This window comes from Phalaenopsis equestris, unplaced genomic scaffold, assembly GCF_001263595.1.
Source record: "Phalaenopsis equestris unplaced genomic scaffold, ASM126359v1 Scaffold000521, whole genome shotgun sequence".
Taxonomy (NCBI): Eukaryota; Viridiplantae; Streptophyta; class Magnoliopsida; order Asparagales; family Orchidaceae; genus Phalaenopsis; species Phalaenopsis equestris.
The window spans coordinates 56,008-68,520 of record NW_018164961.1 but is presented as its reverse complement, the minus strand read 5'-3'; the positions used below and the strand labels follow the sequence as shown (position 1 = coordinate 68,520).

General features: G+C 39.7%; 1 protein-coding gene across 3 annotated transcripts in view; it reads right to left on the bottom strand.

Moving 5' to 3' along the window:
- The window catches only part of LOC110028664 (gamma-secretase subunit APH1-like), a 33,118-nt gene that overhangs the window by 8,114 nt on the left and 12,491 nt on the right, over positions 1–12,513 (bottom strand). For 2 of the 3 annotated variants that reach the window (XM_020730610.1, XM_020730611.1), the window contains one exon: positions 5,125–5,250. The exons of the other annotated variant lie outside the window; for it this stretch is intronic. In XM_020730610.1, coding sequence (XP_020586269.1) covers positions 5,125–5,250 — 126 coding nt within the window. The remainder of the gene's footprint in view (positions 1–5,124; positions 5,251–12,513) is intronic. 3 annotated transcript variants of the gene reach the window in all.

The window sequence follows — 12,513 nt, the reverse complement described above, 5'->3', positions numbered from 1 at the left end:
GTAGTCAATTAAATTTTATAAAAATATTACTCATTAATTATATATATATATGTAACATATGGACAGTAAGACAATATATATATATATAATTATTCAGACCCCATTTGTCCTAGAACCTATCACAGTTATTACAGGTTGCAATATTTCTGCTATTTCACTATCACCTTATCAGGTCGAGCAAGTTGTAACTGTCACTCAGGTTCATGGGGATCATGTTGTGCAATAGCCTACACCTGTCCAACCAACTTTGGAACAATCTATTGATCAAATGAGTCAATCAACGGATGAGGAATGACAGGTCTACACATCGAGGAGGAGGAAGAAGAATGGAGACCTACTTGAGCTCAGGAATCTGATGGATGATACTTTGGTTACTTTGAGGAATGGCACTCATCTTACTAATTTGTTAGCAGGTTCAATTCCAAGAACTAGATGCAGAGGGAGGACTAAAGTGGGACATCCCTAGCACTTTTGCGCCCCTTTGTGGCTTTTTTGTTTTTTATATTTATATGTCTTTGCTTTATTTGGGTTTTGTGTGTGTTTTATTGTGTGAGTTGAGTTTTCTTTTAAGCTATCTCATACAACATTTCTATATTTTTTTCCGTTTTCAATATATATATATATATATATGAAATTGCTTAAATGGAACCCCAATTTTGATCCCAGTCAAGAATCCCTAATTGCACCTATCTGGTTCTCATTACCTGAACTCAAGCTTCATTTCTTTGATCTACCTATCTTATATGCAATTGAAACTATCCTTGGAAAACATCTGCAGATAGATTTACCTACAGTTCATTTCTCAAGACTCAATTACAGAGATTTCGATTGAACGAGATATTACACTACCGGATGTAGAAAAAGTCTGGTTTGGATCTGCTCACAATGGTTATTGGCAAAAAAACATTATGAAAAATTATTATGGAACAAAAATCATACTACTGCAAGCAATGCAAGATATTTGGACACCCGCAGGAGATGTTTCAAATTGCACCCACAGTTGAGAACCAATAGTCAAAAGCAGGAACACATTGTTAGCGCACCTCGTGTGCCTGAACGAGCTCCCAACAAACTTGATGACAGCCAACCTCAGGAGGGAAACACCACAAGACAAAAGTTGGTGTCTGCATCTAGGATCCCTTCTCCTGACCATACTACAATGGATAATGTTCGAACTGAAAATCAGGATATACCCGCAGCTATTCAGGAAGCATCAGGTGCAGAGGTAACAATTCACAGTTCACATACACTGGAATTATCGTGGTGGCAACAAATGTCTTTCCTCCTATTGCGGTTCAAACATCAAATCAGATCGATGATCAAATGAACCAGTCTTCAGATGAAGAATGGCAGGTTTACACTTCTCGGCGGAAGAAGAAGCCTGCGGGCTCACTCCAACTTGAAAACTTACTGGATGATACTTTGGTGACTCCTGACAATAGCACGACTCTTCAAAGCTTGTTATCTGGTTCCGCTCCTAAAACTAGAGGAGGAGGCAGGACTAACCTGGCTCTTCCCTAGCTACTGTTGTCTGCATGTTTTAAATTTGTTTTTTTATTTTTTTGAGTCTATCTGTACCTTTTGTTGGAGTTTTTATGTACTTGTATAGTATGGGTAGGGTGCCTCTTTGGACTCTTCTCATACAACATTTATGTATCATTTTCTATTTCAATAAAATCAGCCCTTGGGCTTTTCATAAAAAAACATATATATATATATATATATATATATATATATGTAAGAATTGTGTATTTTTATCATCCAACCAACCATTCCCACCTTGAAATTTTCAAGCTCTCGGTCAAATTGTTGTAATATATTGAGTGTTGGATGAGATGTTAAATAATATTTTACACAGCTTTTAGCATAAAATATACCCATTACATATATATACATATATATACATATATATGTATATATATGTACATATAGATATACATATATATGTATATATGTATATATGTACAGATTATGTTTTAAAATGGATAGAAGCGATCACTTTACCTAGATATGATGCTCGGACGGTTTCTAAATTTTAATTAAAAAGTCGAACACGAACGAACAAGTTCGTGTTCGGGCCGTTTATATATCGAGCACAAAAAATTGTTTGTGTTTAGCTCGTTAACATAGAGAACGAATCGAACACAAGTTTCTTAAAGAGTCGAACACGAGTTGTTCGCGAGTAACGAGCCGTTTTGACAGCCCTACTCCGAAGCGTCTATTGTCCGCTTCATTGGATCCCAACCCAAGCCCGTGAATCCCCTTTTTAGTTCCTTTCATAATTTTCAATCATTCTTTAGTTGATTTCACTTAGTCTTAAATTTCAACCCATCGTAATCTCTTCCTGTCATTTCCTTGAATTTTTTCATAAGATTTTGTCATCTTTCTTTGTTAAAATAGGTAGTAGAACTATTTCTCAGCTCGAGCTCCCTGAGACAGATGTTGCAAAATATAATAGTGATTCCTTATTCCACATAGCTAATGATCTGACTTCTTTGGTCTTACATATTGCATTACTAACAATTAAAAGACAATATATTAATATTTTAAATAAAGCAGAAAACAGACAAAAGCCACAAAACCACCAATCAACCCCCAAAACAGCCACCATGCAACACCTAATACTACCACCAATCAAACCCCACCATAGCCACCACCCCCCATCACAGCCGCAAACCAGTCATAGAGATGACCACAACCACAATACAGAGCACACACCATAGCCAACCACAACACAGAGCACACACAGCTCCAACACAACCACATATCAGCTCCATCACAACCACAAACCACTCCTAACACAGCCACAACACAAGCCCAACATAGTCACAATCTGGCCCCCAACACAGGCCCAACACAGCCACAACCACAATGCACACCTAACACACACACCTACAGCCTCAACACATCCCCAACACAGCCACAACCACAATGCACACCCAACACACACACCCACAGCCTTAACACAGCCCCAACACAGTCCACAACACAATCTCAACAGACACCCAACAACAGACACCCAACACACACAGGCACAGCCACAACATAGCACCCATCCAACCCCTCCACCCAACACAGTCCAACACAACCTCAACACACACACACAATAACAAACACCCAACATACACAGCCCCCATCACAACCACAGCCACAGCCACAACATAGCACCCAACCAGCCCCTCCACCTCATCACATTCACATCCACAGCCACAACACACAGAACATCCAACCACAGCCCAGCATAACCACAACACATATAGCACCCAAGGCCAACCGCAACCCACATCAGAGTAAAGCAATCAACACAGCCCCAACACAGCACGCAGCCATAGCCTGAAGCCTTTTTCAGAAATATGCTCGAAAGACTTTTTCAAACCAAATTTTGAAATTGAGGGGGTGATTAAGAAAATATATAAGGAAATTTATGAAAAAGAAGCTGCCTAATACTTCATTTTCCTTGCACCTTTCTCATCTCTAACAATTTTCATTCTTGTGCAATTAACCGACAATAAAATTCTAATGCAATTAACATCTCCTCCCTCCATCATTAATTAACTATTCGATATTAGTAATATTTAATGTTTCGTTGTTAGCTTTGAAAGAATCTTCCTCCCACTAAACTCATTCCAGCCTTAAAACAATCCCAAGACAGCCATAACACACCCACCCACAACCTCAACACAGCCCTAACACACACTCAAAACACACAGATCCCATCACAGCCATAGCTACAACACAGTACCCAACCAACCCCTTCTCATCATCACATTCACATCCACAGCCACAGCACAGAGAGCACCCAACCACAGCTAAACACAACAAGGACACATAGAGCACTCAAGGTCAACCACAACCCACATCACAGTAAGGAAATCAACACAGCCCCAACACAACGCACACCCACAACCTCAAAACAGTTCCAACACAGCCACAACCCCAACACACGCCCAACACACGCCCACAGCATTAACACAGCCCCAACACAGCCTCAGCACAATCCCAACACAACACGCACCCACAGCCTCAACGCACACCCAACAACACACACCCAACACACACAACCCCCATCATAGCCACAGCCACAACACAGCACCCAACCAACCCCTCCTCATCACATTCACATGCACAGCCAAAACACACAGAGCACACAACCACAGTCCAACACAGCCACAACCTCAGCACATCCACAGCCACAACACACAAAGGACGCAACACAGCCACAACTACAGCCACAACACACACACCCACAGTCTCAGCACAACCACAGACACAAAAACAGAGCAGCCAACCTTATATATGTTGAAAACTACAACACAGAGCACTCAAGGCGAACCACATCACAGTAAGACAATCCATCAAAAAACTTTCACCCATTTCCCAAATTATCAAAAAAATCGAAAAAATGCGTGAGGAAAGTCATTTCATCGAAAGACCGCAAAGAGATTACCTATAGAGAAGGCATTCGATCGAAATAACTTACAACGCACAGTAATTGAGGTCGAAATGAGGAGATGAAAGGTGAGCGAGGAGCACTCGATTGAGAGAGAAGAGCGAGTCGTCACCTAGGGCGGAATGGGGGACGAGCGAGGAACGAAGGGCAAGCAGGTAAACATTCGAGGAAAGAACGCGGGTCGTGGGGTTGATCCCGCGGCCATGTGTAATAAACAACCCTTATCGTGTTTTAAGATAAGCAGGTAGAATGCGATAAACAAACATGTGAGAAGCGTTTTCAAAACGCAAACGCAGCGATTAAACTGCCCCAAACGCATCCTTTGTCAACACTCGTACAAGGACAGATATATAGGTTGCATTCACGATCATGAAAACTCTTGCATGCAAATTTTGATTAAAATAAAAAACTAAAATTTGATTGTATTTCATAAAATGGATTTTAAAGTTTTAGCATTTACGATGTAACATTATACTATACAAAACCAGAATTCTACATCAACCCTGCACTGAGGGATATAGCACTAGAAAGCAATCAATCAAATTCAACTTCCAAACACGCTTACAGATAAGTTTTTGCCTGAGTTAGCTAAATGGGAGGAGGTGATGGGCATAGCATTTTATAGAACTGCACGGATTTGTCGTAATAATAAAAAAAGAAACTGTTGCTCTCACCAGAAATAAGAAAAAAAGGCATATGCGAGCACCTCTCCACATAATAAGTTGCCTTGCCAAATGCTGGAGTTAGAAGGCTAAGGCAAAAAAAGACAGCATGGGCCACACCATGGCCTAAACCACCAGCTGTACATAAAAGTAATCTTAGCAGTATAAATTTAGATCTCGAAATTGCAAGCATAAACAATATGCCAAACATTCTGAAATTGTCAAATGCAAACATAATGCTATTCCAGATAGCGAAAGAAAACTTGAAATCATCAAGCAATATGTCAGAAATTACAGAATCAACACCTTATGATTAATGGAACAGACTTCCACCAAATTTCACAAAAAATCTAAATAAAGAAATGCCCATAGAATGTTATATTCACATCCAAATCATTTGCCCAAAAGAAACTTTTAATACGTTAACTCTTTAGCATGCATTGTCCATTTTCTTTTCCTAACAGTATCGACATAACAAAAATGGAAAACCATATTTCTAATTTAACCAAAAATAATCAGCTTAAGATGGAGAGAAAATTGAGCTTATAGTGTAGCATTAACTAAGAAAGACTTCATTTTTTTCCCACCGCAATGCACAACACTTACCTAAACAAAAAATTTAAATAAAAAAAATATATAAATGGATTTTAGATAACACAGAAAATCAAAGTAGAACAACAGCGCTAAAAAAATTCAGTGAAAAATAATACAATGATTCTATTATCATAAGATACGTATGGAAAAAAAACGTTTAAATTCTATTCGTATTCCACGTTAGAGGAAAATTTTAGATGAAAAGATGAGCCAGTCTTGTTGGCGAAGTCAAAAAAATTTTAAGCCAATAGCTTCAGCAAAGTAATCTCCAGGTTCGAGCATGCTATAATATATACTTGTTAAAAAGGTTAAATAAAACAAGCAATTTAATATAGTTGACGTGGGAGCTATCGGGACCCCCCACCCCCCTCTTCCAAGGTCCAGCACACAAGAGACGGACCATGCGGGCATCATCTTCACGTGCCTGGGCCGAACTTGTCTAGGTTCTGTCATAGTGGAGTCTGCCCGTCCACTTAGGCCAATCCTCGCTATCCTACTATTATATATTTGCATTCCTGATATTTTAGGGATAGTTTTTCATGTTTTGTTTAGAACAGTTGTCGGTGTCCATTCTTCTCCCTTCAAGGGTTGTATCCAAGGTGGTGATTATGTTCCTCTATCCCCATCCACATCCTCCCACATTGCTCCCTGCTGCTCCATCCTTGTTTTAGCCGCCTGGAACAGCTGTCCTGTTGTTTCTTCCATAAGTTTTCTATCTTTAAGCCATCGCCAGTGGCTTTTCTGCAGAATGTCTCCACCCAGAACAGCAAGAAGTTGTTGTCACACCCTTTTTTTGCCTTCCCTGCCACCATGCCTCCCCTTCCAACGTGTCGCCGCTTCCGGAACCTGCACCCTACCCCTTCCCAGATACTGTTGCCTTCTGAAATTTGCCTCCCTTGTTGTCGCAACCATTCCAGCCATCTTATTATCCTCCTCCGCCACCAAGCTACTGTCTCAATCGTTCAGTGTGCTGTCCTCGCTGTTCCAGCCACCCAAATCAATCTCCTGTGTAGCCTTGTTGTTGTTCCAACTCCCAACGGGCCTTACCGCAACTCATCCACATTCTAGAAATCTTACCTGCTAAATCAGCCACTTTCCAAGACCCCAACCTACCCATTTCAACCCACATCACCGACCTCCACCACCCTTGGGATACATTTTTGTTGTGTTTGGTTGTTTTCGTTGTTGCATTTCCCTTGCAACTTGAGAGTTGTAACTGCCTAATTGGCTTTGCAGTAATAATATTTGATTTTCCTATCATAATTTGTATTAACTCCGGTATCAATAGTTTTTTAAAGCCTATCAGTTAACGTTGATAAATTAAAATCGTATTGAGTTTATTTTTTATTTTGATTACTTGACTAAAAAATTCATAGGAGAAAAACCTTATTAAGAAAGTTAAATTGTGTCTGCATGCAACTGAATTTACTCATGGTAACATCTTCCAAGAAACATGAAATATACATAAAATATAAAGCTCAATCTTTCTTAAGAAATTTTTGTTGATATCAACAAATTAAATCAAAATAGATTTATTTTTAGCATTACTTCTTGAGTTATAAATTCATAAAAAAAATATTATTGAGAGATTAAAATTTTTCAATATACAAAGGAATTTAGTCATGGTAACATCTCTCAAAAAACTTAAAAATTAAAACGAATCTACATGGTTTTTTCTTTTTTTTTTTTCTTTTTTTACCTTAATTTTTATGATTAAGCTCAAAGATATTTAATTCATTATGTCCGGTTAAATTCCAATATGGATAGCCTATAGAATTGTTTTCCTTTAAGAAGTTAACCATCCATAAAATATACCAATCTTTGATTCAAACAACTTATCATAGGAACACTTTGCAAAACTTTATAAATATTAATTTTTAATTTTTAATTGCCATCTCCCCCTCTAAGAATTATAAATGGTGCATCCATTGAAAAGTAACTTTGTCATTATCCATACAAACATCATGTTTTAATGAACTGCCAATTATTCCTATGTATTACTTAAATGAAATAAATCCACATGCTTTTTATTAGGCATAACAATTATAAGCATATTATAACAGCGAATAGAAGATATATAGAAATACAAGAAGGCAATAGTGTCGTGATCCATTTAAATCCAAAAAGGCCTTCTCAAGAATCTCTGAGAAGTTAGCTGCCAGAAAAATAGAATCAAATAAATTTTTTAGAACAAATTGTGACAAATGCATAAAAATACAACAACAACAAATGCATAAAAATAGAGATCCCAAAAATTTATTGGAACAATCCAACTTGTAATGTATATGATCCGACTCCATAACCATCAACTAATGTCTCGGATACTACTCTTTTTTCACCCGTCCTAGGTTAATATCCTTTAGACATGTCAAACATTTATATCTACTAATTTGATTTTTTTTCATTTGATTATTGGTTTCTGCAACTCCAATATTTTATGGCCATGCAGCTCCTCCGTTCATATTTTTGGCAATACGTTTCTATTCCATAGTCTATCAATCCTAAGATTCTTCTATCTAGTTCGACCCTTCTATTGGATGCCCTAGTTTGCATAAGATTTTGTATTATCTGCTCAAATGACTAATTGCAGTTCCTACAAGTAGTTAATATTTTCTGTGATTAGTTGAACTACATTAGTTGGAATTCTACTCCTGCAGATATGTGTGTTATGCAGATCCAGTGTTCCCTATGCCCAAGTAGTGGGATTTCTTAAGGTTTGTAGCAAGAGTCCACAAGTTGCGAGTTCTTCATTTATCTCTCTAGTAATGACTTCATTGAATTAATTGTTATATTCTTATTTGTCTTCTACTAGGCTAATAAATAGAGCCATTTGAGGTACGTCAAAAAGTTCATAGTGATTAAAATATTGATTTGGACATATAAACCTTTCTACTTTATTACATGAAATTCTTTCTTGTACAAGTGTGAGTGACGCTTCCTCAAATTATTTTTGCCCTTTTCCTTCTTTCATTCTCTCCGTTTTTCTTTTTTGGTTGTCGCTTGAAATGAGATTGATTTTCATTAGATTTGTTATCTTTCGAATTCTTTCTAATACCGGATTTAATCACAAATGACAACGGAAATATGACTTTTATTATTGAACGCAAATAGAGATTATAGCTAAAGACACCCAAAACTAGGAAATAGCAAAAGACGCAATACAAACTCAACTAGTGCTTATGTCAAGCATGGTGGTACTTTAGTTTTAAGAAAAATAGCAAGGATGAAGGGCCGGGTAGTCAGAAGGAAAGAATGGAAGACAGCGGTTGGCTGTCGGATGCTAGAAGGTGGGTAGCAGTAGGGTTATGGTAAGGTGGCTGTGGCAGGGAGATGATGGCAGGGTATTGGAAGGGTTGGGGAGGCTCAAGAGAGCAAGGAAGGTGGCGGGAAAGGGGATACAGCAAGGTGGTAAGTGGCTGGAAGGGATGGCAGCAAGATGAGAGGTGGTTGGGCAATAGGAGGTTGCAGAAAATCAGCAAAAGGGTTGTTTTCCAGCTGACTGCAGCAAACACGCTAAGGGTGGCAGTGAAGGGAAGGCAGTGGGAAGCAGAGAACAATAGATAAACACCACCTAGGATGAATTAAAGCCGGAGAAACTTCTCGCCTTTGGATATAGCCCTATGAGGGAGAATTGGAGATGGGAACAACTGTCTCGACAGAAACAGATAAAAAACTTACTTTCAAACCCTAATAGAACATATATATAGAAAATAATTAAAAAGGAATGAAGGATAATAAGAAAAAAAGCAAAAAAAAAGAGGACTAGTTCGTCTCCCATCTCCTGATTCACGAATTCAAATGGGAGTCGCGGCTCACATCCCGCGTTTGAAGTGGGAGCACTCCCGCGTCATTCTCGAGGGCTTGGGGGAACTTTGACCTCATCCGTCAAAGCTTCTGTCTCCATATAATACGTCAAGCCGGCCACATTGAAGTTGGTGGAGCTCCGAGAAGCACCTAGATCCCACTGGCTATTGCATTAGCCCCCAAAACACTTGAGTTACCCTCACTTCGAGCATACATCAATATCAGTCCAACCTTTTGTGGGCACACTACTGGATTGAACTGAAACTTCATCTCATGTATATTAAGCTGAATATCATCAAAGTAATCCAAGGTTGGCTCAACCTGATCTGAAGTGAGGGCAGCCTAAATCTCCCCGAACGATGGTGGCCATGGCATAAGGTATCAATCATGATGTTCTGAAATGCTCTCTGTAGCGATCGTCCTATGTCTGGAATCGGCACATTGGTCCTATCATCCTCTATCGTCACCAAAATTGATCCCACAAGTGCTTCTGCATCATTTTTTCTCCGTAGGCAAAAGCATATGTAATCTCAGACTCTATCAAAGGTAAGAGAATGATACGCCTTCAATCCTTGGTGACTAAGTAGGTATTGTTATACCCATCATTCTTAGTGCATTGATCAAATTGCAACGGTCTCCCTAGCAACAGGTGGCGGGCAACCATGGGTACCATATTGTACCAAACCTGGTCCTACAGCTAACTTTTAATCAAAAACTACACGAAACACTATCAATGCTAACTTTTTTTCCCCTCAACCACGCCAAGGAGAACAATTGAGAGTGTCCTTGAGTAGTGAGGCTCAACATGTCCACCATATATATAGATGTCACATTTTTGTTGCTTCCTCCATCATTGATGAGTTGCATACAATTATTTTCACAATGAAACGGGAGTATAATATATTGTGGTGAAGCCACTGTTGCTTCCCGTAGCCTTAGTCTGAAGGACTCATTGAACCACCAACATCTCGCCCTCGTCTGGTGGAAGTTGGTACTCCTCACCCTATTCTTCAACTAGCTCTTTGTCTCTCACTTCCTCCACTTCAACTAGCTTGGTGAAGAACATAACTCAACCTGTCAGACAACTGAAAGCAATGTGTCCAAAATCATGACATCTAAAAAATTTTCTGGTTGAGATGGTAGTAAGGATGTCGCTCTTCTTAGACAGACTTCTCAACTGGTTTAAGTGTGCTCCCACTGATGTCTCCAACTGTAAGTTTTTTGAATGGTGATGGGTGCTTGCACTGCTTCTACTGTCTCTCTACCTTCAGTGCTAATGTTTGAACACCATTTAAGAACCGATAAGGCTGTTGTTGAACCACATTGTCGATGGCAGGTTTCAGGCCTCCAATTACTTGGTTATTGTGCGCTCCTTTGGCTCCATTAGATCATATTTCAGCATAAGCTACATGAACTCTCCGATGTACTCCACTAATAGCTCACTCTATTGCAGGTAGTAGAGTGTCAAGAAAAGATCATGATGGTAGTGTGGGAGTAGGTACTTTTGTTGCAATTCTCTCTTCTTCTTCTCCCAAGTAGTAATCTTACTTTAAGCTTCTCTATTTCTCTCGCTCTTTAGGTTCTCCCACCACAACGAGGAGCTTTTCTTCATCTTGATAGCAACTACTTTCATTTACTAGTTATCTGGCACCTTATCAAAGATCCTGACGGTAATTTAGGGGTAGGTACTTTCGCTGCAACTCTCCTTTCTTCTCCCAAAAAGTAATATTATTTCATCCTTCTCTATTTCTCTCCCTCTGGAGATTCTCCCACTACAACGAGGCACTCTCCTTCAGCTTGATAACAACTAATTTCACTTTCCAGCCATCTAACAGCTTGTATTCAAAGACCATCTCCCTCAAAATCTGATATGTTCACTTTCACTGCAGAGTCTCCATATCCCCCAATAGGCACTTCGTCACTATATCCTCTGAGAGGCACTTCATTTATGTATTCTCTGAGATGCACTTCACCTCTTGGCCCCCTCTGATACTATATCTCAAAGTGTCGTGGCACATCTTCTTCTTCACTGAAATCATCCCTAAGGAAGATTCAGGCATTTTATCTTTCCTCTTCAGATCTCGCTACCATGCTCATCGGTGACCACTCCATGGGTCCTTTCCTCAATGTCATCGAGCCATTGTAGCACTCGGTAGAGCTGTCGCTATAACTTAGGTTGGTTACTCATGCCTCCACGGCACATGATTAGGATTTGGAGGTGGTTAGGTTAATGGAGGCTATTAAGGGTGATGTGGAGTGGGAAAGAAAAATTTAGGGCGGTAAGTTTGAGCAGTGGTGGATGCTAAGAATCCTAGGACAGAACAAGGGTTGGGGACTAGCTCTGATATAAATGATACCAGTGTTAACCCCAAACGACAACGGAAATTAACCTTTTATTACTGAAATCAAATAAAGAAGACAACGAAAGACACTCGAGACTAGAAAATAGCAAAAGGCAAAACAAACGCAACTAGGGCTTAGGTTGAGGGTGAGGGTGTTGTGGTTTTTAGATAAATAGCAAGTATGGAGGGTTGGATGGTCGAAAGTCAACAATATAAAGCAGCGGTTAGTTGTCGGATGGCTGGAAGTTGGGCGACAGCGGGGAAGGATGAGGTGGTTGCAGCAGGAAGGTGGTGGCAGAGTGTTGGAAGGATCAGGGAGGCTCATGGCAGCAAGGAAGGCGGCTGGAAAGGGGTGGCAAATAAGTGGGAGGTGTTGGAATGGGTGGCAGCAAGAAAGGACGTTGGTGACTGGTTGGCGGCTACTAGTTGTTTTTTGGATGGTTGCAGCAAACACAGCGATGACGGCATAAGAGGAAAGGATGTGAGAAGCAAGGAACATTAGATAAAAACCAACTATAGACGAGTGACAGTCGAAGCAACTTCTCACATTTGGATACAACCCTAAGAGGGAGAATTGGGGACACTGACGGCTGTCTTGATAAAAAAAGAGATCAAAAACAGACTTCCAAACCCTAATACAGCATATATATAGGAAATGATT